Source organism: Dermacentor variabilis, chromosome 2 (assembly GCF_050947875.1).
Source record: "Dermacentor variabilis isolate Ectoservices chromosome 2, ASM5094787v1, whole genome shotgun sequence".
NCBI classification, from domain to species: domain Eukaryota; kingdom Metazoa; phylum Arthropoda; class Arachnida; order Ixodida; family Ixodidae; genus Dermacentor; species Dermacentor variabilis.
Genome location: NC_134569.1, coordinates 32,221,140 through 32,245,747, shown reverse-complemented (window position 1 = coordinate 32,245,747; position 24,608 = coordinate 32,221,140). Strand labels below are relative to the sequence as shown.

General features: G+C 47.9%; 1 protein-coding gene across 1 annotated transcript; it reads right to left on the bottom strand.

Annotated features, from left to right (window-relative positions):
* Nucleotides 1-17,454: 17,454 nt before the first annotated feature.
* LOC142570820 (uncharacterized) lies at nucleotides 17,455-19,242 on the bottom strand. The gene is made up of 3 exons (XM_075679136.1): nucleotides 18,905-19,242; nucleotides 18,750-18,827; nucleotides 17,455-17,795 (listed from the first exon to the last, which is right to left on the bottom strand). The coding sequence occupies exons 1-3, from the start codon at nucleotides 19,199-19,201 to the stop codon at nucleotides 17,658-17,660; spliced, it is 513 nt and encodes a 170-aa protein (XP_075535251.1). The 5' UTR covers nucleotides 19,202-19,242; the 3' UTR covers nucleotides 17,455-17,657.
* Between the last annotated feature and the right edge of the window lie 5,366 nt (nucleotides 19,243-24,608).

The following is a 24,608-nucleotide window of genomic DNA, read 5'->3' as shown; positions in this document are numbered from 1 at the left end:
TACGAAATTTGTTTTTTGAAATTTAGTCAGAGGGTTGCGGCGCAAGGTGTGGCCACTTTTTAACATTACTTTTCGTCTTTCTCCACTAAATATATGCGTTTTGAACTATTCCTAGAGTATTCTTGCTTATAAATAAAGAAACAGAAGGCAAACTCTTCGACGTGAGAAAGGCTCTTAAACGCAAGAATTAGGAAGCCTACGACACTTCGACGTTTTCTGCAATCCACACATTCATTACCAGGGAACCCTCGTTCGGTGGCAGAATATGTCGGCTCTATTTAAACCCGCTCGTCAAGGAACAATTATTACAAAATTCACCAAATAATCTAAACACAGCTCTTCTTGAGCGCCACCAGCACGAAGCACAGTCTTCAGTGTTGAGTACAGCATGGTATATCACCAGTGAGGCAGCATCTTCCATTAGGGTGAAATTCATTTCCACTGTGATTGCGATTCATGGTAGATTGCAGCAAGAAAACGCTCGATAGGAAGACAATCCTTGGACGACCAATCACTTCGTGGACACGAGACGTTGGCATTCGGCGATTAGCACAGCACAGACTGTTGACGGTGACTGAGCGCACACCCGGCCACTACACAAGTGTCCAGCTTAGACACGCACTCTCGGACATTGTCGGGGTAGATGCAGGCGAAAGCCCCGATCCAAACACTTTCAGCACCAGCGTTACATTGCGGGCCAGTTCGGGCCCACGACAACCCACTTCCAACTTTGGCGCGCGAAGGCGTACTCACTTGGCACCTTACACACACAGACGCCGCCTCGCAAAGGCGAGAAAGCAACAGCGTATATCACCACAGCAAAGGGGATGGAAAGAAAATACTAATAGCGCAATCTCCACGGAGGAAAGTGGATTTCCGCGAATGTACGGGTGCCGCGAGCAGTGCGCAGTGAACGAAACGGTTACGCCTGGCAGTAAAGCGCCACCCTGTCACAAAAGGCGTTGAGGAGGAAGCTTGCAAAGATTGGAGATGGAGGTCACGCCTGTGACTGGGTCGTCAAATTAGCGAGGGCAATTGGCAGCGAAATTCACATCCGAGCTTTGTGTCGAGCGACTAAAGAATCGGCGCCCCTTGCCAATCGTTTTTCGCGTTCTTTGATACCCTCTAGCTGGACCATTAAACACCAGCGCTGCTGAAAAAGTACGGTGGTGGGAAAAAATGCTGGTCTGTATTGAGCCAGAGCATTCCTTGAAATTTTCGCGCTGCCGAAAATACTATTACTTTTGTAACGAAGAAAGAAAAAGCTGGTATTCAGGGCGAGGATGCTCAACTCCGTACGCGTGAAACAACGCTTCGTGTAAACGTATGCCAGCCACCAGCGGTGTTAAACCAAATGATAAAATATTGAAAGGCATCTTCCACGAGCGATGTGCTTTTCGAGGGCAGCTGCCACTTCTGAATTGGATCAAGAGGGTTTACGCTCTGCATCTGGAATACATCAGCTTAGCTTGAAGAATGAAGGGCGCTACTAGAGAAATAAGACTTCTGCTTCCACTGGCAAAGCACTTAAGGCAAAATTAGATTATTATGCACTGCAAAGAGAACTTCTGCGTTCTTTTTCTTCGCTCGTGGCGCATTAAGTACACAATGTGGCAAAACAAGAAAGAAAAATAAAGAAAGAAACAAAGAAAGCACGAGCTAGGCAGAATGCAGAACAATGTTCTTAACTTCATTTCTATCTATTAAGAGAAATCTCTTAACTTCAAGGTTTACGTCGTGGCTTATCTACTTACCCAGTTTATGGGGAGCCCGACAATTTCTGCACGTCGCCGAAGTGTGCCTCGGCGTCTTTTACAGTGTAGTTGCTCTGTATGCATGGATAGAAAAGAAATCCGTTTCTGCGCTGGTTTATCAGAGATACGCTGATGAGCCTCCAGAATGTTATAGGCTCCACGCGCATTCACATATCTGTCCTAAATACGGCGCCAATTTCTGCATCTACAATTTATGCAATTCTTTAAACATACCTTGAAGCAACGTGAAGGGACGAGGTGCATGATCAAGGTTCATCAAGATGAATGAACTCCCTTGAATAAAGTTGTTAGTACAATTGCTTCATCAATTAAGAAGTACCTGTCGCAGATGTACTCAATTTCGCGTGCGCGGACGCTTCTGCACCCTTGTACCGAAACCGTTTGTTTCGAGCAGTTACACAATGAATTTGAACTGCCTGCAAATGAACTGCTCACTTTGTACCATTGTCCAACTAAGGCTCATGGAAAGTATACCATTTCGTGCGAATTAAACTGAGTTAAGCTCTTCCTATCTCAAGATACCGGGTATACGTGCTTATAGTGTCTGTATAACGTTGCAATCCACACACACGTACACATGTAGACGAAGCTTTAGCTGAGAAGCCCTCGTCTACACGCACGGGAACGCACAACTAATTCACGTTACTCAGGATATACTGCACTGAATTTGATTCGAACACTCTTGGAACTTTGCCCGGGCATCCATCACAAGTTGCTACTTCGTCCCTCAACATGTCAACTTTGTGGCGCGATGAGTTCCTTGAGGACATGAGGCAAACATCGTACGCACCTCATAAAGTACGCTTTTCATGCTCTGGTACGCTAGCAAAAGTAATTTCTCTCTCTCTCTCCCTCTCTCTCTCTCTACAAGCGCTGTAACTAACCTACATAGTTTGAGCTTCTATTTTGCATGAACCACAAGATTTCTTCTACTTTAACGAAAAATAAATTGCTTGCCTTGTTCCTTTCAGCTAGAGTACCATACACGGGCCGCGTATAAATGACAAACTAAGAATTGCACAATAATTCAGTTAATAATTTAAAATCTCATAATTACCCCGCACACTTCGAACTTTCATCTCACACCGCGTGTAATATGGGCCTGGTTGCTTCCAAATATAAAATTGCTACCGCTTTTCTTTCTCCCAGGGAAGCGGGGGTTTAAACATTGTAAGCATTTCATTTAATGACTGTGAACAAGCAGAAAACGATGGCTTAGCAAGATTATATTGGCACTTGAATAATCAACGTACATTAAGGTTTACCTGTACGCTACTCCTAACGTTCACCCTGTTTCCGCCAAATATGTACTCAGTAAATGCTTAGTTCTCCCTGTACACCGTGAAAACGCGCATATAAGGTTTTCAAGCGCTTCTAGTCGCATTAACAGCTTGTCGGCAAAACATTCTGTTAATGTCACTGGCGTTCTTACTAGGACGTGTCACAGTGCTGAAGCTACACTCCAGGCTTCCAAAAGGGTAACATACCCACTCCTCTTGCTTGTATTGATTCCCCTCCCTTTTCTGCTGCCATAAATTCTGCGCGACATCAAGGTAAAATAAGATCAGGCAGAACACATCCCGGATGTATGTCCTCGTAAGCGAAGCTTTTTTTTTTCAGTTTTGGAGAACGGCGCACTGCCACCCAACAAATGATACTTATGTGCAGGCCCCTTTATTTGCAGATTCCGACGTGTCGCTGATTCCGGATTCTTGCGTGACTGCGCTCAATATTTGTATGTGGACGGTAAACGTCGACAATATTTCTGGTGAACACGTCCTCGATATATACACCGAATCTCGAGGTAGGTATCGCGTCGTCCAATAACCGCGAGCAGTTGCGCAAGGCAACTGCATTTGCTACTGCTGAAAGACCCTGTACCGATTTCCATACGTTTAAACTGCCTGCTGTTATGTGCATGGGTCAAAAATGAACAAAGAACGCTTGTATCGCACAGCATTTAGTCGAGCCTCACAGTTAACCGGGGTTCATTAAACTTTTCATGGCAGCTAAAGGCGCGGAAAGGGTGCAGGATGTGTGGTCTGAATTAGGCACTATACTGGTTCTTCTGTGAATAGCTTATCAAATTAAAAAAAACACTTGTCGTAAATAGCACAATTCAAATTCTTCATTTGTATTGTTCAAAGGGGGACGGGGGATTTGCTCGAACGAATACGTATAACTGAATAATTAAACAAATTTCAATAATTAGACTTAACTAACCACTTACAGCACATATTTCCATTTACAGGATTTGGTCAGAGATTTCTCAAGGTGAATCCACTTGGAACGATATCTCAAGGTGACACCAGTTTTGAGATATTTATTCCTGAACTTTGCAAAGAAATACATCGGCAGTTCAGTTAGTTTCAAGAAGCATTGTTTGAAGGCGTATATCTCGAAACTGGCGTGATGCTCAAAATTCTTTTCAAGTGAATATGCCTTGCACTCTCAGCGGCTGCAATTTGTAAATTGCAATGTGTGCCGTAAGGTAATTGGTGTAAAGCTTAAGTGGTGTTTTTGTTATTAGTCGATTACACATCTCAACTTTCTCGTGTGAGTTGTGCGCGCCTCTTCGAGGGGACCAGTTCAAGAACTAGAATCTTGATATCTGGCCATGGATGACTTTTAAAAATTGCTTAGAGTCTTTTCAGAAACACCTGGTCTCTGAGAAGATTATACAGACTGCAATGTATAGTCTTGTATGTAGCCCATACAAGACGATTGCAAGGCGCGATTACATGCAAGGCACGATTTTCAGGAGTTGTGGGAGCACGTCGTTCATACGCCAGTGTGCACCTGCGCAGTCGGTAGTGGTTACAAACGGCAACCAATTAAGGAGAAGAGGCTAACGCCGCTGTTTTAGAACAACCCTCCACTCAACACTCCACCTGGACTCAAGAAAGTAAATGACAGCGCTGAGCCTCGACCGTAGTGGTAACGGCGCTTTAGAGACGCTACACGAAAATTCTTGAGAAGCGCAGTGTCTTCTTCGCTCTAGGGGCGGCATGGTGCTCAACTCGGTGAAGTGAAGGAAGAGCTTTATTGAAACTGCTGACGGCAAAAGCGCAGAGCATAAAGTGAATCAAGGCGTTCCGCTAGGTAGTGTACTCAGTCCATTTCTATTTAAACTGTGTTATGGTTGAATTACCCCATGCCCTGCCCGCTACGTTGAATTATTCACTGTTTGCAGACGACTTGTGCATATGGGCATCTCACTCGAGTACTCAAGCCGTTCCGCGAACGCTACAAGCCGGCCTAACATTAATAAATATTTTTTTTAAAAGAAGAGGTACGATTATTTCAAGTGGGGAAACTGCTGCGCTTCCTTTTACAAGGACATGCTTCAAGAGATTCAAGCTCGTGCTTAGACTTCCCGTGTCTGCAAGTGGCGCGACAACACAAGTTCCTGGTTATTTTCATAGACAGACGGCTGTCATGAGTTCCCAATAAATAAAAGCATTAGCGGAGAAAGTCAAATCCCTAATCAACATTCTTCGTCGATTTGCTGGAGTGAAATGGGGTAGGTAAACCTCTTGCTCATTACTCATTCACTCGGCAATCATTATACAAAAATAGCATACTGTGCCCCTGTGCTATATGGAATATCCTGCAATCTAGAGGAAACACATCAAATATTGCTGGCTAGACGCCTTCGCATATGTCTTCGCGTTCTGAGTGCATCTGTCAGTGCTTTAGTAATTGCAGAGTCTCGCCAGCCAACTTTTCATGCACTAACATTTACGGAAACTTGTGATTTTTTTTTTCGTTTGGCAACACAACACGCTACTAATCCACTATGCAAAGACCTTCAGGATAGAACCGCAGCACGCATACATGAAGATATACGGCGGTGCAAAAGTTTACTGTCTGCTTACGAATACTGGGGCGGCTTGCAAGAACATTTAATAACGAAATTAATAATGAATTTAGGAACGCGTTCTTAAATGTTCCATAGACAACGCCTAGTCCGCAAAGAACTCGTTCTTAAATTCGTTATTTTCGCTATTAAATGTTCGTGCAAGCCGCCCCTGGTCTACTTGCGCAACTAATTCTCCAATGGCGTCTAGCAATACAATGAATAGTTAATGCCTAGAGTATGTCGCAGATGTGATATGTCAATGGTTGCGATAGAGCAATTAACTTTATCACATCTCTGCACTAAGTACTGTTACGATCGGCCTGCAGAGGTACCGACCTGCAAAATTCTCCCAACCCGCCGCAGTTGTGGGGTGGCCATCTAGAGGAGAAGTGACCTCCGAACTCTCCCAGCCTGCTGCGGCGACTCGTTTTGTAAGGACGACAATGCGCCGCGTCAACAACCCATCGGCGGATGATGTCGGCGGACCAAGTATTGTTAGTGGGTTCGCCGCCGCCGTCTCGGTTTGTTTGAAGCGGGTGAACTCCTGGAAGAAGATGTTTTGCGGTGCGGTCTCACAGGCTGCACCACGGTCTCAATGGACAGACGCGACGGCCACTGTCTGCAGGGTCGGCTCTGGAATCAAAGAGGCGCCTGCTCGGGTCAAGACCTCTGTGTGCGAGAACTCTCTCACCTTGGTGTGTTCAGGGAAACCTGTGCGGAAGTGAGTACGTAAACCCTCCCCCTCAAAGGCGGGTTGACGACGATGACTTTGGACAAGTCCCATTGGTCGAAGGTTGAATGGCCGTTTTTCCTCACCTAGAGATATAGGGAGGACAGAGTGCTTATAAGCAGCCGTTGCGCGGCTGCTGGGTGTGCGTTTTCTTTCAGTAATGCTTGACTGATGAAATGTAACGTTCTCATGTAGATATCATAAATAAATCCCATATTCCTCGTTCTTGATGAGAACAAGTCTCTCTCTTCAACAATGTCCTCTGCGTGGATGAGTAGGATGACGGCATTGGCCAGCTGCCATCTATTTCATGCCAGACCCCAGCCCTTACAGTACGTAGATAGCATTCACGTGTGTACCGATGGATCATGCTGGAGACAAAGCCCTACATCCGCGTTTTATATACTTGCATACCGGAAGAGAAAATCGTATAAACTTTTGACAATTTACAACGTCCACAGTGGCAGAACTTTACGCAATACTTTCTGCTTCATGTTAAATACATCAGCAGTCAGAACCACTTTGCTGGGTAATTCTGAGTGACTCACAAGCCACAATGCTGTGCTTGAATGAAATCAGCTTAAGAAAAGCAAACAGCACATTGACATACGAAATACAGAAGACACGCCATAGCGAAAGATATACAACGCGACATAACTTTCCAGTGGATTCCAAGTCACTGTGAAATCATAGCAAATCTGACATCTGATCGCATGGCACGTGCAACACATCAAGAGAATGAATTATCACTAGTTCCTCTAGCGACGAGTGATGCACGATGCCTATTGAACAAACTATGCGGTAGATTGTCCAAAGAAAGTTGGTTCATAAATGATGCGGAGAACTCTCAACTATATAATATAAATCCTGGAATAGAACTCAATATTCCGCTAAATTAATCGATGTGATGAAACAACAATTCACAGACTTCGGCTAGGCACTGCCTATATTGAAAGCTTCCTGTACAGGATGAGAGAGAGAGAGAGAGAGGGTGAGAAAGGCAAACGAAATGCAGGCAGGTTAACCAGAGATTATCTCCGGTTGGCTACGCTGTACTGGGGGAGGGGTAAAGGGATGCGATAGGTGAGAGAGCGAACAGGATAAAAAATGGAACAAATAATATTGAAAAAAAAATTATGAAACACACACACGCACACACGAACTCGTTCTGTGGGCACTGTCACGCAGTCTGCAAAAGCGTTCCTAGTGTTACGCAGTGTCACCGCACAATCATACATAACAAAGTGTACAGTCACACTGTATAAGATAAGAAAAACAAACTATGCTACATGCTAATGTGAGGAGGCTGAAGTAGACATAGAAGTTCCCCGCAAGAACCTTTCGGAAAAACTGCATGGCTTGGATAGACGGCTACTTCCCTCAGGAAAAATTTTAGGTCCATGGTCAACAGAAAAACTTCAAAAGATTGCTGAGTGCGCCTTATTACATTTATTGGAGGAAGCAAATTTATCACAAAATACTAAGTCCTACAACAGTTATTGCCCGCATTGTTATTATGTTATTGTTATTGTTATTATGTCTTCGACTCCATTTTGCCTTTGTGTTTGCTGTATTTAGCATGCGGAATTCAAGAGGGACCTAATTCGCAAGTGCCCAGCATTTTCTCTGTGAACATCTTGGTTTTGTGATTATTTCTGCTGTGTGAGCTTATGTGTTGCGTGTAAACACTTTGGTTTTGTATTTATGCTATCTGAACTCTTCTGCTGCGCCAACATTTATTTATATGGCAGTACTGAGCCTTATATCGCAGTACTGAGGTAGTGAGGCACTGGAAGTGGTAAGGGAATATATCTACTTAGGACAGGTAGTGACTGCGGATCCGGATCATGAGACTGAAATAATTAGAAGAATAAGAATGGGCTGGGGTATGTTTGGCAGGCATTCTCAGATCATGAACAGCAGGTTGCCATTATCCCTCAAGAGAAAAGTTTATAACAGCTGTGTCTTACCAGTACTCACCTACGGGGCAGAAACCTGGAGGGTTACGAAAAGGGTTCTACTTAAATTGAGGACGGCGCAACGAGCTATGGAAATAAGAATGATAGGTGTAACGTAAGGGATAAGAAAAGAGCAGATTGGGTGAGGGAACAAACGCGAGTTAATGATATCTTAGTTGAAATCAAGAAAAAGAATTGGGCATGGGCAGGACACGTAATGAGGAGGGAAGATAACCGATAGTCATTAAGAGTTACGGAATGGATTCCAAGGGAAGGGAAGCGTAGCAGAAGGGGGCAGAAAGTTAGGTGGGTGGATGAGATTAAGAAGTTTGCAGGGACAACATGGCCACAATTAGTACATGACCGAGGTAGTTGGAGAAGTATAGGAGAGGCCTTTGCCCTGCAGTGGGCGTAACCAGGCTGATGATGATGACTGAGCCTTAGTACATGAATCTTCGCTCATGTGTTCGTTAGTCCAGTTTTGTAATTGTTTCAACTTCCCGACAATAACTATCATGTATGAGAAGAAGGGTAGCCGGCACCACACATAGGCACCAACCTCTCCTTAAGTACATTGAATAAAAAAATAGCTTCAGAATTCGAGAATCGTTTGAGAATACGAGGCTACGCAAGCTTCGCGTTAACATACATGCCACTGAAAGGCGGGCGTGAAACCACGGATACGCGTAGGAACAAAATTGACCATCACTTAAGTATCCTTATGTGATTTGAATGCAAAGCATTTTAACTTCTCTAAGTTATCACTTCAAAAAGAAAAGCCCAAAACTCGATCCACCTTAACCTACTTTATTGAAACTTAATAGACTTTAATTCACCTATCTCTAATTTGTACCAACCTTAGTCCACCTCAATCTACTTTGCTTTCACTTGTACCAACCTTGATCTACCCTAAACCACTTTGATCCACCTAATTCTATTTTATTCCACCTAAATCCACCTTTTAATTCACCTTAATTCAATTTGGCATTCATTCAATTTGGCATTCAATTTGCCGCTCGCCGTGGCATTGAGTGCGAGCGGCAGCAGGTCCAACGCCGGGAATGGGACATCACTAGGTCACGCAGGTGTTCTTTCCATCCGATGTTAACGCCGGACGCTCACCGGATTTTCCGCTTCATGGAACATATAAGGCTCTCGCCCTAAAAAGATGAGCAAAACGTGAAGAAGGTGAATGCAGGAGCCAACGTTTCGACAAGTGGACTTGTCTTCTTCAAGGCGACGTATGCTTTCCTTGCCACAGTATATATAGGTGGGGTTCTTCTAAAGGGGAGAGGATGTGAGGCGGGAGGATGTGGAAACGAGGGAAAATGTGTTAGCGTGTCGAATTTAGAGTAAAGGAACGCTGTGTACAAGGTCTAAGCCAGAGCAACCCCCCCCCCCCCCCCCCCCCCCGGTCTGTCAACGCACGCGCGTTAGTCGGCGTGTCAGGGGCGTCTGACACGCCGGCTGGAAAAAAAGAATGAAAAGGAAAGGAGAGGAAAGAAAAGGGGGGGATACGCCAAGAAATCAAACTAAGTGTTGTTGCCAGCTTGAAGTTTAGCATAGCGAATAGATTCTAAAGCTCCCTTTGGAACGTTTATGCCTGTTGGTTGCAATGTCTTGAACTTATGGATAAGGTATGATTCTCTGTACTTTCTTTCACGTTCAGAACGGAAATTTGATCGTAAGATGTAGAGTTTAAGTTCATCAAAGTTATGACCTTGTTGGTTGAAATGCTCAGCGACGGCTTTGGGAAGCTTTTTAGCTGTGTCCGTGCGATGTCCGTTTAATCTGACGTTCATTGATTGTCCTGTTTCACCGATATATTGTTTCTTACAGAAGAAACATTCAAGCATATAAGTCACATCCAAACTTGTACAAGTGAAGCTCGATTTGACTTCATGTGCATAACTATTTGGGGTGCTTTTAATTTTAATGTCACTTTGAAGGTGCCTGCAGGTTTTGCACCTAGGGCGACAACATTCTTTTATTACGGGGGAATGCTGTTGGCTGACTTTTGCGTGCACTAACATGTCTTTAAAGTTCTTGTTCCGGCGATAGGTAACCCTGGGTACATCCGGGAACACTTTTCGCAGAGGCTCGTTACTCGATAATATTGGGTGGTATTTTCTTAGGATGTTGTTTATGTTTGGGAGTGCATTAGAATATCTTGTTATAAAGGCCGGCGGTCTGTCAGATTCTAATGTGGGCTGTCTCTTCGCCAATTCCTAGTGTTTCTCCAATCTTGACGCGGCATCATAAGCTCTATCGAGAGCAACTTTGGGATAGTTTCTTTCTGCTAACGTTGATTAAAGGTCATTTAGGTGGTGGATGTAATCGTGGTCTTCGCTGCAGATTCTTTTTATACGTTTCGTTTGTCCGACAAAAATTCCTTGCTTGCAATGTCACGTGATGACTGTTGTAGTCTAAATATTGCTGGCTATCTGTAGGCTTCCGGTGAAGTATCGTTCTCAGTTTTCCGTTTTCTATGTAGACCGTCGTGTCCAGGAAGTTGATCTGACTAGGAGAGTGGTGAGCAGTAAATTTAATACTCGGGTGAAAGCGATTGAAATGGCTAATTAATTCGGTTAAGGCGCTTGTGCCGTGTTCCCATATTATAACTATGTCATCGATGTAACGAAGATAGGTGTGGGGTTTTAAAGGGTAGGATTTCAGCAGGTCTGCTTCAAGCTGTCCCATGAAAATGTTCGCATACGTGGGAGCGAATGGCATACCCATGCTAGTGCCGAAAATTTGCAGGTAGTGTATAGAATACCCTACTTGCAAATTTGACACGCCGGCTAACGCGCGTGCGTTGAGAGACCTGGGTGGGGGTGCCCTGGCTTTGACCTTGTACACAGCTTTCCTTTACTCTCAACTCGACACGCTAACACATTTTCCATCGTTTCCGCAACCTCCCGCCTCACGTCCTCTCCCCTTTAGAAGAACCCCACCTATATATACTGTGGCAAGGAAAGCATACGTCGCCTTGTAGAAGACAAGTCCACTTGTCGAAACGTTGGCTCCTGCATTCACCTTGTTCACATTTTGCTCATCGTCTTGAGTTTCTATCTCCCGTATCCCCGTCTTTTCTCTGGATTTCGCCCTAAAAAGGAAACACGAACGCTGGCAGTCGATAAATTGAAGGTCGCACAGTGGCGGAAACGAAGGAAGACACAAATGGCAGCAACAATAGCCATAGTGCACGACCACCCCAAAAATACGTACATTTAAGTCGACGCTTTAAGGATGCACATAAGGCACTTCGCCCGAATGTCATCACATCATCTCACCTCCCTTCCTGCCGCTCAACCACTTTCAGCATTTAGCAGGATTATTGACACCAACTGTGAAACTTTACCTGCGAACTTGATGCCTGCAGCACGACCATCTCTACAGCTCTGGTTCCTGCATTCACTACAACCCCTTCTTGTCCATCCCGGCATAAAAAAGAAAATGGAGATGTCATCTTTCGCCCTAAACGAACCGTACTTTCATTACTGCATGCGACGTACACGGAGAACGGATCCACGCTTGCACGGACGGTTATGTCTCCTCCAAAAATTCAGCTGGAGTAGTGGTGATTCCCGCGCCGCCTCCAGACCCACACCCTTCCCTCTCCCTATTTCCTCTCCCGCATCCGCCCGGGAGCATACACCCCTCGTGTGCTCCATGCACTCACCCCCATGCTACGCTTACCTACATACTCCTTGAATGCCCGGCGGGCCCTGCCCCACGGGGCCCGGAGCTCCTGAATACCTGAGAGGAATGGGAGACCCTTCGGCGCTAGACGGACTCGGCCAGGCAGAAGATTGCCACTGACCGGGCAGCCCACGTCATGCAACTCCATGAACTCACAAAGGTGTAGTGAGTGGGGTCGCGCGGGGACCCTGGGGCCTACGTGCCCAAACCCCTTGGTCAAATAAAGTTGTTTCTCTCTTCCCCCGCAGAATATATCGTCGTCCAATTCAAGACGTCGCACATTACATCATTGACGGCTGCAGAACTTGCAGCTATCCGTGCTGCTCTGGACTTTATTGGTCACAAATTATCGCAGTCGTGGCCCATCTTTTGTGACTCGAAGGCAGCTCTCCGGTGTCTGCTGTCTCCTTTCAACCATGGACCTAACGTGCAATTAGTAGCACACACCCGACTACTTCACCATCGTGCAACAGACAAGGGGCGCACCATCATCTACCAGTGTATACGAGGTCATTGTGGAATTTCGGGAAATCACAGCGCGGATGACGCTGCCCGATCGGCCAACGATCGTGCCCATATTATACCAACACCGAGATGACAGGTTGCGCCACCCTGGTTATCTGGCTGCATAACGTGCTCGGTTTACCTGTCCCTGGCCAGGTCCAGGGCCTTGCCCGTCCCTGGGTCTACACTTCATCTTTTCACGAAGACTTCCGCGACAAGTGGACACCATACGAGTCCCGGTCCGACGCCAGGCTGGCCCTCCAGGCCCCTCCAAATCTCCGAAGCGGCGCGGCGCCGCGCTAACCCTAACTCGCCGCGCCTGCACCTCTGAAATGCAGCGTCTCACGAAGACCCTGCAGCCGACAGCCATCAATGCCCCGCTGGCCTCCTCTTCTACCGCCGCCAGTGCCACTGTGCCTACTCGGTCAACGCTGAATGCTACCAGCGACGTGACTAATTCTAAGCCGGCCGCCTTGCCTCAACCGGCTGCGTTCCTGCACTCCGCGCTCGCCACCGCCCATATTCCGGCCACGTTCAACGCTGTGAGCAACGCTGAGAGCTCTGACTCGATCGCCGCGTCGCAGTCGGCGTTCGTCGCCTCAATATCTCCTACGACCAAGCTCTACGCTGTCAGTGACGCCAAGAGTCTCGGACCTAAACGTGTCGCAGCCACCAGCGTTCACCGTCGCCGCCGCGGATGCCGCCGCGTCTATTCCGGCCACATTGGCGCCTGTTGTAAAGAGCTGCAATCAGACATCAAAATCGCAGCTGACTGCGCTTGTTGCAGCCGCTTCCACTGGATCCACAACTTCTGCCGTGCTGGACAGTGCAAACTCTATGCCGGCTGATGTCATTCCCAATGTTTCGAGCTGTGTTTCTGTCGCCCCTACCTCCTTGACCACCGTGTATCAGGCTGACGACTCGTCGGCGGAGATAGATTTCACGTCGTCCTCAGACAACGACCATAATACGCCATCATTAGAAAGCGGCTGGATCACCGTCAGTACCAGCCGTAAACCTGCATCTGCCGCCCGCCCTCGGACTGAGCTCATCTCAGTTGGGATTCAACTTCCTCCCGGTACCCTCACTCCCAAGCTGCCTCTTTACGACTTGCTCGCCGCCATAATCTCCGCCGCGCATCTCTCCTCCAAAACCAGCGCAGAGATCACCCTTCAGGCCAAGCTAGCTCAGAGCCTTGTATTTCTGAAAACACATTCCCCTCTTACCGCCCAGCTCCTACTCTCTCTCACGCATCTTCAGCTCCACAGTAAGCCAATCACCGTCAAAACATATGCCGCCAACCCTCCCATTTCCTGCCTCGGCGTCATTCATAACATCGGTGGTCACTTTACTCCTGCTCAGCTCATGCATGACCTTGAATCATACACGACTGATATTCTCGCTGCTCGTATGATGGGCAGCACAAAATCAGTGCTCATAACCTTCGCTGGAACCGTCATACCCCACTTCGTATATTTGAAACGCGTCGCTTTCCGATGCCATCCTCATAAGCATAAGCCCCCCACATGCACCCGTTGTCTTCCTCTGGGACACCGTGCCCACCAATGCCCTCAGCACAACGTTCCGGCCAAGTGCCGCCGCTGTGCTGCTCCCCTACCCGCAGATCCTGCCGCTCACGCGTGTGCACAACCATGGTGCATTCATTGCCAAGTAAACACACATCCCTCTCTCGACCCCACCTGCCCCTTCCTCCTCGCTAAACAACGCTAGTGTGCCAAAGCCGCGTTTCTCCGTCGCACAGCTTTGCGCAGGGCCACGCAGCCCACCCCTTCCTCCGCCTCTTTCGCTAATCATGCATCTCCTTCAACTCATGCTCCATCACCTCCAGGCTCCTACGCCGCTACAGTGAAAGGGCCCTCGGTGCAAGCATCCCTTTCTTCCACTACTATACCCTCCCCATCCCTGATTGACGAGAATCGCTCCTTCGATCTCCGGCTCACAATGCTTGAGCGTCACCAGCGCGAACAACAGCGCATCTGCCAAGATTTACAACAGCAAATCCATGCATTGACACAAACCCTAAAGGCAACCACCTCCTCTCTTACATCCCAGCTTACCAAGCTAAATGAGCCCCTTGCCACGTTCATCACCCCGTCCCCTAACGCCCAGGTCGCCCCATTGGCTGACCTGGTAGAAAACACCACCACCGCACACCACACTCGCTTGCTCCAGCTCGAAACTTCGATTGTCCAGATCCCACCACCCTCCAAACCCAATCCAAGCAATTGGAATCATTCGCTTCTATGCTGGGCTCCCTCCAGGAGTCGCTCCCCCCGGCCAAAAAGAAGTAACGTGTCCCCGGAAACTCTTCTACCTCTAATGTATCGTAAACATGGCGTGTGGAGAGGACCTCGAGATTGTGCAGTGGAACTGTCGAAACCTTCGCCACAATAAGACCCCCCTCCACCAGTATCTCCTCACCCGCCCTTCCCTGCCCCATTTTCTCCATCTCCAGGAGACGCGGACGGCCCGTACCATCCCAGGTTACCGCGCCTACCATGCCACGACGGGCACGCCGCTTGCGTCCATTTATGTACGCAGCGACGTCCTCGACGAGCCACTTGATATCCCCTCCAGCCTCCATAAATATTTAGTTGGTGTGGTGTATTACCAACCTTCTTCGCGCATCTCACTCTCCCTTATGTCTTTCTATAATCCCCCTGCCACATCCTCTTTATTCACTGCCTTGGGCAAGTTCCTTCATTCTGTTCCCGCCACCACCCATCTCCTCCTTGGGGGCGATTCTAACGCCCCTCACACGCTCTGGGGCTACCCCCAGACCCTCAAGCCCGGCCGCCTTCTCCACTGTCTTGCCCAGGAACGCCACCTCACCCTTCTTAATACCCCTGGCTCCCCTACTCGAGCGGGCACTGTCTCACATCGCTCCACGACACCCGACCTCTCTTTCTCTCGGGGCTCCCTTTCTTTTCACTGGCAGGTCACAGCTGAAACGTTCCTCAGCGACCATTTCCTCATTAATATAGCGCCTCTTTTTCCCACATCCCTCGATCGCACTCGACTACTCACACTGACTGGCACGCATTTCGCACTAATCTCCTTTCCGCCTCCTTTGAATCTTACGACTGGACGTCGCGCATCTCCGCAGCGTTTTCGACCAGTAGCCGTCGCGTTCGCTCACGTCACCCTATCCCAGACCCGGATCCTCACTTTCTCCGTTTATGGCGTCGGCGGAAACGTCTCCAACGCTCCTTGCGCTCACAACCCCAAAATACCCAACTTTCCTCCCGGATTGGTGCTCTGCGGGCCGAGATAGTCGCCCACGACGCGTCCCTCGAGCATTCTCGTTGTTGGAGTGCGCTTTGTGACGGCCTCGACTATGCATTACACTCGCGATGCACGTGGTCCCTTTTTAAATCTGTCTTAGGTACGAAGCCTGCCCTTGCTCCCACTCTAGCAAAAGCCCTCACTCAGGGGACTCCCTCCGAGGTCTTTGACAAGCTCACTTCTTTGTATCTCTCACCCCCTCTCACACCTTCCTACCCAGCCTACTCGGGTGATCCTAACCCAGACCTACACCCTACACTATATTCATACAAATGTCCCCTTTGTAATGATTACGCCTCCCTATATCACACCACATGGGCGTGCCCCAACGTGAAGGCGGCCCCGCAAATACCCAACCCCACACCCGAGCAGTGGGAGGCCGTGCTAACTAGTTCGGACCCTCGTAACCAGCAGCAACTGGTGCGGCGGGCCCGGGAGACAGCAAGAGCCGCAGGAGCCCTGGACTAAGGGCGCCTCCCGCACAAGCAGAAAGACACCTGCTTGTCCTTTCTTTTTAATAAATGTTTCTCCTCCTCCTCCTCCTCGACCGCCCTTTCACTCTCCGGGAGCTCGAAGCTGCCCTGGCTGCTAATGCTTCTCGCTCGGCTCCCGGTGAGGACGCCATCACATACACTACACTCCGCAACCTGCCCGACCACTCCAAGGAATTCCTCCTTCAGACTTTCAACAATGCCTGGGACAGCGGCTGCTTGCCGAGAACTTGGACATCCTCCCTTATTTCTATGATTCTGAAGCCGCGCAAACCTCCCTCCCTTTCTAACCTTCGCCCTATCTTCTTGACGTCGTGCGTTGGCAAGACCCTTGAGCGAATGGCTTTGACTGGCCTCTCTAATTTTATTGAGGCAAGAGAGTTCTTCCCCCATTCTCTTATTCGCTTTCGACGGCGCGTCTGTGCACAGGACATGTTCCTGATCCTCCAGCAGCCTTTCTCTCACCCAATCCCAGCAAGATCCACGCTCTTGTGACTGTTCATGTCCGCAAGGCCTTCGACGGTGTGCGCCACGACCACATCCTGTCTCAACTCTCCTCCCTGGACTGCGGAAACCGCATGTACTCTTATCTCCGCTCCTTTCTCTCTAACCGAGTGGCTCGTTTCCGAGTGGACACACATCTGTCCGATCCCCACCCGCTCACCCGAGGCACCCCTCAAGGTGCTGTTCTCTCTCCTACCCTTTTTAATCTTGCTATTACCCCTCTCGCCTCCCAACTAGCCCAGATTCCTGATCTCCACTACATCTTTTATGCCGACATCAACCTCTGGTGTTCGTCTGGTTCTCCCGGTCACGTGCAGGACACCCTGCAACGTGGCCTCGATTTCATCAACTCCTTTCTCTCCACGGCTGGCTTGTCACCTGCTCCGGAGAAATCCGAGCTTCTCCTTCTTAACTACTACTCATACCAACGCTCCCACAACGCCTTAATCTCCCTCCATCTTTCCGGCTCTCCCATTCCTATACACCAGAACACCGTGAATTCAAAGGGCGCCGCCATATTGATGAGCGCCGGTCGCGCCATCTATCCCAAGCGCCGCGAAGTAGCAGGCCTGGGCTGCCACGCCGGGAGATGCGACACGGCGCGAAGGCGAAATTTGGGCTTTTTAGCTGGGCGGAAGGCGTATTTCGCGTTTTTTCTAGCCTGTCACTTTCGCTGTCTCGATTCAATCAAACTTCAAGACCTCATGCAAGTCCGCAATGGCCACACTGAGTGATGTGCAGACTGCAGAAGCGAATACATCGGGTAACCACGTAAGCACGTAACCTGTGAAGGATTTTACAGCACTGTGTTGGTGACATATATTATTAAAGAACGCAGAACATTGTCCTCTGCACTTTCAGTTTGGTCTTGTTTGTCATGGTCACTACTGGGTCGGCCACGTTTGGCAACCAACTGGCGAGGTCGTTTGACTGCCTGATTAGCAGACGCCAGCCCTTCACCACCTGCACATTGAAAACAAAATAGATGTTATAGTAAGAAGGACTGTAGTTCTTTCCCATGCCATCACTGTTGCGAAGATATAAAGTCCCCGCAAAATGAAATAGAAAATGCACCAGGCCAATTGTATCGTGCTACCACTTAAGAGTACAACATTCAGAAGACAAGCCTACAGTACTCGAACAAGCAGCATATGATGCTAAACCTGCACTCATTGGAAAATGAGGAAATACAGTAGTTATAATGTTCAACTACATGTGCAGTCAAAGCCCGTATAACAGGGCGAGCATGACGGATGCAGGTGTTGTACAGTTGCACAAACCATGACAGGGCACATAAAATTACCACCCCTACTTAAAGCTGCATCATCAGGGAAGCCTTTGGTACAAGACAACAACCGCACCTGCATTCCAAAAAATTAGCCCCACCAACTGCAGATACCTGGTTTCAGACCTGTTTCGCTTGTGCGAGGCCATATCGGATTGTTAGCGCTCCCTTAGAAAAGAAAACAGTAAAAAAAAACTGGTGAGAACGAGCAAAATTTTGTTGCAATATACAACAATAATTAAGCACCTTATTTTCCTCGCCTTATCAACGGAAAAATTTTGCGCTTTGCCCCGCATAACAGCCCGCACGCAGTTTAGAGCTTAGGAGGCTCAAGTGAATTCGTTACGAATGACACCTGCAACACCAGCTCGTAAAGACAGGCGCGCTGCAAGAACGCCTTCGTCGACGAGCAGTCGTCGTTTACGTTTTTGTGGACGCATGCTACGTGACGAGCAGACTTCGGTTTACTTTCATTAGCAATAACGCTCACCAGCAGGGCAACATACTATCGCCTACAACTTGTCGTTTAATGGTCATGCCGTGCACCAGCTGCAAGTATCGCTGACCGCAAACTCAGCTGTTCCGCTTAACCGTCGGGAGGTCTGCCTGAATGAAAACACGAAAAGGCTTGCCTTCTTGTTATAGCCAAGGCGAAGCACCGGCGCGGGATTCTGCTCAGTGGGCTTGTCCAGAAAGTGCTCAGAGCAAACCTGCGTGTTACACATATTACGTTCGTAGGGCGCAAAGTTGAACGTGGCACCAAAATATACACCGATCGAATACTCACTCGTGCATTTTCACTGGGTTGGTAGTTCTTCCTATTCACTGCAGCTATCCACCGGTGTCGCAGCTTGTCATTCTTCGTTGCGGATGGAAATCGGTGCAGGCTGAAAACACCGCACCGGCACGATTCCCTACGTGTATTGTGCACTTCGCAAACAGCGCTAAGCAACCTGCTCCTTTTCCGCTGGTTATTTTGGCATCCAAACACGACGCAACGATGCCCAGATGACTTCTTGTACATAGGATCCGCGTGAACGGGCACATTTCCGCACTTTGGAGTCCTAGAGCTAGCGCTAGCCATGTCTGCTGGTCGCCGGCGAACACACTTTGGCAGCCCAGAACAAAATGGCGCTGGTCGACTGGGCAATCCGGGCGCGAGAGTATGCGTTCAAATAGTCTGGGCGCGAGGCTAGCGTATTCTGGTCTATTGTCCCCCAATGCAAAGTTCTTGGCTTCCCGTTGCATGCAGCCAAGAATGTGCAAGTCCTACACGACGCTGTCAGGACTTGTCAGTCGGTAACTCACCTCCTGCGGCGCGTGGTCACTCGGCGCTCGGGCCTCCACGAGGCTCATGCGTGCCGAGTTGCCCATGCGCTCGCCCTCAACAAGTTCCTGTACTTTGTACCTTACGTTTCCTTCACCCACACTCAGCTTAACACCCTCGAGACCGACGCGGCCACCCACGCTTCGAACTGGGCCAAGTCGCGTCAGCTGTGTGCGTCAGCCCCACGTCATAGTCACTTCCTGAACTGATCCTGATGGTCTATCATGCCGGAAATATTACTGCAAGCTTACGATGCACCATTTGTGCCACGTGTTTTTATTCTGAGCCGTGATCCGGCGAAGAAACAATGCAGTGAGCATCGCTGACGCTGCGCTACGCTTTGCCTGAAAACAGCATCCCGCTGCGACCGCTACAAACACAAATCCGGCGTGTTTGTTCTATGCTGTTTTGTTTCAATCCCAAATGAAGTTATGACAAGGAAGTTTGGCAAAGTCTTGTGCCTACTGTTAGCGGCGGGTGTGTTCGTGTACTGTGTCGCTGCGTTTTTCGTCGGACGGAGTGAAGTGGTGGAGAAAAACCACTCAAGGGAAATGAGAAAAGCGTGCGCGCATGAAACAAATCTACGGATGTCTCAAGAGAAAATATTTGCAAAAGCAGCCTCAAAGCAAATATTTGTTGCCGACAACTTAGCGTGAACGATCGTTGGCAGCAGTGAGATGGCCGAGCATCTAGCGGCGGTGTTCGAGCGTTGTGTAGCACCGTCGATTGATTGCTGTCCACCAGTGCTCACTGCACGCGCAAGCGTGCTGTGACACAATCACGCGTAAGGTGTGCTGCCAGCGCTCGATATGATTTCCCACAATACAGCTCCGCGCTGCTTTACGATTCTCGTGATACGTTGCTATTAAAAATTCCAAAGACAGTGTTAAGGGAACGGTAAAAAAGGAAAAAAAAAGACTTACGACAAAGTAGGCACAGCAGCTTGTGAACCCGCTCCTAATACCTCTACCCGCGTATGTTTGCAAATGTGTGTGTATGTTTTCTTGCGCTTGTCTAAATATTTATTTCCCCCATTTCTTTATATTTGAGATTTTCTTAGTTTTCGCGTTTGTGTGTCAATATGTGCTTGCTTCCATGCGTGTTTACGCTTACTCTTATTTCTGACCTTTTATTTTATATTAGCATTTGTTCTTGCGAGTTTTCTTTCCGCAAAGTCATTTTACACATTTTCATTAATTCATCTTATTCAAACCACCAACTCCTGTAAACAGCAGGGCTGGCCTCTTTCATTTTATTAAAGCCTTTCTCATTGGTCTACCTCGTCTTCTGAATCCGCATGCTCGCTGTATTTTCTGTCCTTGCCTCTTGTGTTGTTGCCGCAATGTGATTACCCTTTTGCACGAACAAATTTTGATCGCCTATGAAAACAGCAAGGTTTACATATACATTTTCTTAAAAGCGTTACGTGGGTTGCCGAGTAACTCTGCCTCTTACACCTGTTCATGTTTATGCATCAGTGCAATGCGCCAGCTCATCAGAAGTGCACAAAGGGTGCGATATTGTGAAACAGCACCTTGCTATGTTGTTGCATGTTTCACGTTTCCAGTCTTAGTAAACAGATGGTTTCGCTGCCAATCACATATGCTGGTACAAAGTTTCAACACGAATAACATTGTGCAGTGGGGTGTCATTTCTGTCATGCCAGGTTCGTGTACTCAAAAGGATCTGACGGTTCTCTTAGGTGGAGCCTCCGAGAACCCAATTGAGGACAAAGCCGTTGGTTTCGAAAATACACACAAACTTTTAATGAAACTAAATAGAAATAAATAGAAAGCACAAAATAAACACTCAAATAGACATCACGGCAATAAGAGACACTTGGGGCTAGTATGAAGTTAACTAGTGCGCGAGTCCGGGCTTGCCACGACGACAGGGACGCATGACAGTCTCGACGCGGACACGCGGCGACAAGTTGGTCAACTCCCGTCCGGTGGCCGACCTTCTCCTGGCATCGCTTCCTGGAACTCTTCCCGGCGTCTCCCCTTGCGTCTCCCGCTTCTGCCAGCGCGCCTCGTCTTTTCTTCCGCTCTGGCCTATTAGGAATTCTTCGATTGGCTGCCTGACGCCCCGTGGTCTTTCCTAATTGGTTGGCTTTTCTTCTTTTAGTTGCTTTTCTTGCGCCGCGCGTTCACGTGCCGGACGCTCTTCGGCGTTGTCTTTTTTCTCCTTCCTTGTCGACTGCTCCTGTCCGTCCCGACCACCGCACCATGTCGCGAACCACACATCACAATTTCCTGTCCGACGCTTTCATCGTTACAACGACATCTTTCAGTGAATGGAACCCAGCAAAGCAGTGCACTGAGAGATTTCGCCACTTTCACTATTTATTACTTCACCAATGTCATTGTCTGAATCTGGCAGTCGCTATGCGAACGGCTTGTGAATTAAAAATTTCCTCATTAAAACACATTCAACTTTACTCAGCATCTTTTAGTACAAACAATACTAGCAGAGCTATTCAGGGTCCATGGTAGAGTGTATAAGCGAGACTGGACGAGGACGAAGAAAGAAACAGATACACAGACACAGCGCTTCACTTTCAACTATATATTTTATTTTCGCACGCATCGATAAATATATACCGTGCGAGCGGAAACAAACGTGACAGCAAAAAAGAACATTGAGTGGTACATTTCGTTGAACCGGACACGTGTGCAAGGCAAGGGAAAAAAAAGAGAGAAAAAAACATGTACTACAATCGTCACGAAGATAAACCAAGGAATCGTATCTCCTTTTCCGAAAGTGATACCGAAGGCTTGCTTACGCACTTTTGCTGTAATTTTGCTATCTCGTATGCCTCTACAATCTCCCTCGTCATCCTGCTATGAGCCTTATACAGAACGGAAGTGCTTTCAAACATGGGCTTGCAGGAACAATCTCGGCAGTGAATACCCAAGTGACCCGAGATTACCTTATTGACATTGTATTGATGCTCCCTCAATCTCTCGTTAATGCATCTGCCGGTTTGACCAATATACGTATTTCCGCATGAAAGTGGGATGGCATAGACAACGTTATGAGTACAGGTTACAAATTGTTTGCGATGTTGGGTAGAACATGAGGGCCTTTTGTTATTTTCTGTGTTAACCTGTTTGCATAGCTTCTGTAGACGCTCAGGGGCAGAGAAAACTACGTCTACTCCCGATTTCGCCGCTATTCTTCTGAGATTATGAAAAATGCAATGAATGTATGGTACCACAGCAACTTTCTTTGCCCTAGCATTGGTACTGCTTGCATTCGACGCGTTTTTGCACTTTTTGCTTAAGCCCTCCGCGACAGAAGTTAGCATGCGCATCGGGTAACCAGAATCTGCCAGGCGCTTGGCCTGCTCTTTGAGACTGGCTTCCATTTTGTGGTCACATGACTTCGTCAAAATATTGTTGAAACACGATGTCACTACTGCGCGTTTTACAAGTTTTGAATGAGCAGAATGAAATGGTAGGACTGGCTTATTGCCTCTCGGCTGATAACCCCAGCATGTCATTTGTGGATAAAAGTACAATCCCAAGTCTAAAAACCTTATGAAATTGCCTATGGGGACTTCATGTGTCAAAGACAAAGGGGACAACACTTTAGTGAATGAGGTTACGGTTTTTGAAACCAGCGAGTCAAAATTGTCTGATTTGTTATTTAGAATGATTAGAAAATCGTGAACGAATCTGAACACTTTCGCGACATCGGTGTCATTTTTTAGGCGTTCATCAAGAACCTGGTCACGGTTAGCTAGAGACAAGTCACTTAAGCAGGGAGCAATACATGACCCAATGCATATTCCATCTTTTTGTTTGACAACATTTCCTTCCCAAGTCGCGTAAGTCGAGTTAACATAAAAACGAAGAAGTTCTTAAAATCTGTCGCTAGTCAAACCACAAGCGTTCTGACAACGAACCGCTCCAAACTTGTCAATGCTATCAGACACACATTGCATCACGTCATTCTGTGGGAGGGAATAATACAGATCTTTTAAGTCAATAGAAAAAGCGACCAGATCTCTGTTTTGACAGTCTTTAAAGAATTCCACTACTTGTTCTGACTTGGTTACCAAAAATGGGTCGTCGATTGGCAAGAGCTTTAAGTGCTTTTGTAAGTAGGTCGCTGCATGTTTCTGCCAAGTAGCATTCTCTGACACTATCACTCTGAGGGGACATTCCGGCTTATGCGTTTTTGCAGAGAAAAACAATTCAAGGTCCCCCTTTGTGCTTTTTTCAATAGACCGGGATAAGCCATCTAGTTTGAAGCTTCTGCATAGCTTCTTCGCTTCATTTTGGACTTTCTTAAGTGTTACGTCCTTGTGGACCCTGAAAGTTGACGAAATGGCTTCACAAGCCTTTGAATTATACAGCGTCCTGTTCATCACCACGAAACCACCCTCCTTATCCGCAGGGATGAGCGTGAGCGCATTGTCTTTCAAGAACTTAACCGTGCCGCATCGTCCCACTGATTGCTTCGGCAACTTGCAGAGCTCGCATGCTCGGCTTCTGCATCCGACACAAGATTCTGCCACCCGAAATTCTCGCATTATTCGGGTGCTGCCAACCTTCGACTAACCACGGGATTCGAATCTGCAAACTGCTGCGCTCGGAATGGCAGCGACAAGTGCGGATATACAGAGAAAACTTGCGGGTACTTCTGGAACCTACAACAAGTGGGAACTCGTGGCGACAGTTCTCCCGGATCATCGACCGCACGACGGAATTCCTTTGGCAGCATGCTCTTCCAAGCCTGAGACAGCGACTACTGAAGAAGCCTGCAGCATCGACGAGCCAGGTACACATCGTCGGTGACGTGACGCTGCCAAACAAGGTACAGCAAGTACTCAAATATGGGCCGAAGTTCGCGACTCAGCCAAAGAAGTCTGCTCCCGATCTGTTGGCAATGGTACGCCAAGTGTCAAAGCGTGTACCTGAAGCCGAGTCGGAAAGGTGTGTATCAGAGGCTGTGGATGTGCTTACGCGGTCCCGACCCCTTAGCGAAAAGTTCTCCTTGAACAGGACTGTTAAGTTCTTGAAAGACAATGCGCTCACGCTCATCCCTGCGGATAAGGAGGGTGGTTTCGTGGTGATGAACAGGACGCTGTATAATTCAAAGGCTTGTGAAGCCATTTCGTCAACTTTCAGGGTCCACAAGGACGTAACACTTAAGA

Excerpts from the sequence above, each read along its gene's own strand:
- LOC142570820 (XM_075679136.1), bottom strand. The coding sequence starts at position 19,201 with ATGGCTAGCGCTAGCTCTAGGACTCCAAAGTGCGGAAATGTGCCCGTT. Across the intron at positions 18,828-18,904 it reads AACCCAGTGAAAATGCACGA|GTTTGCTCTGAGCACTTTCT; the intron begins GTGAGTATTCGA and ends TGTAACACGCAG. Across the intron at positions 17,796-18,749 it reads GCCTTGGCTATAACAAGAAG|GTGGTGAAGGGCTGGCGTCT; the intron begins GCAAGCCTTTTC and ends TTCAATGTGCAG.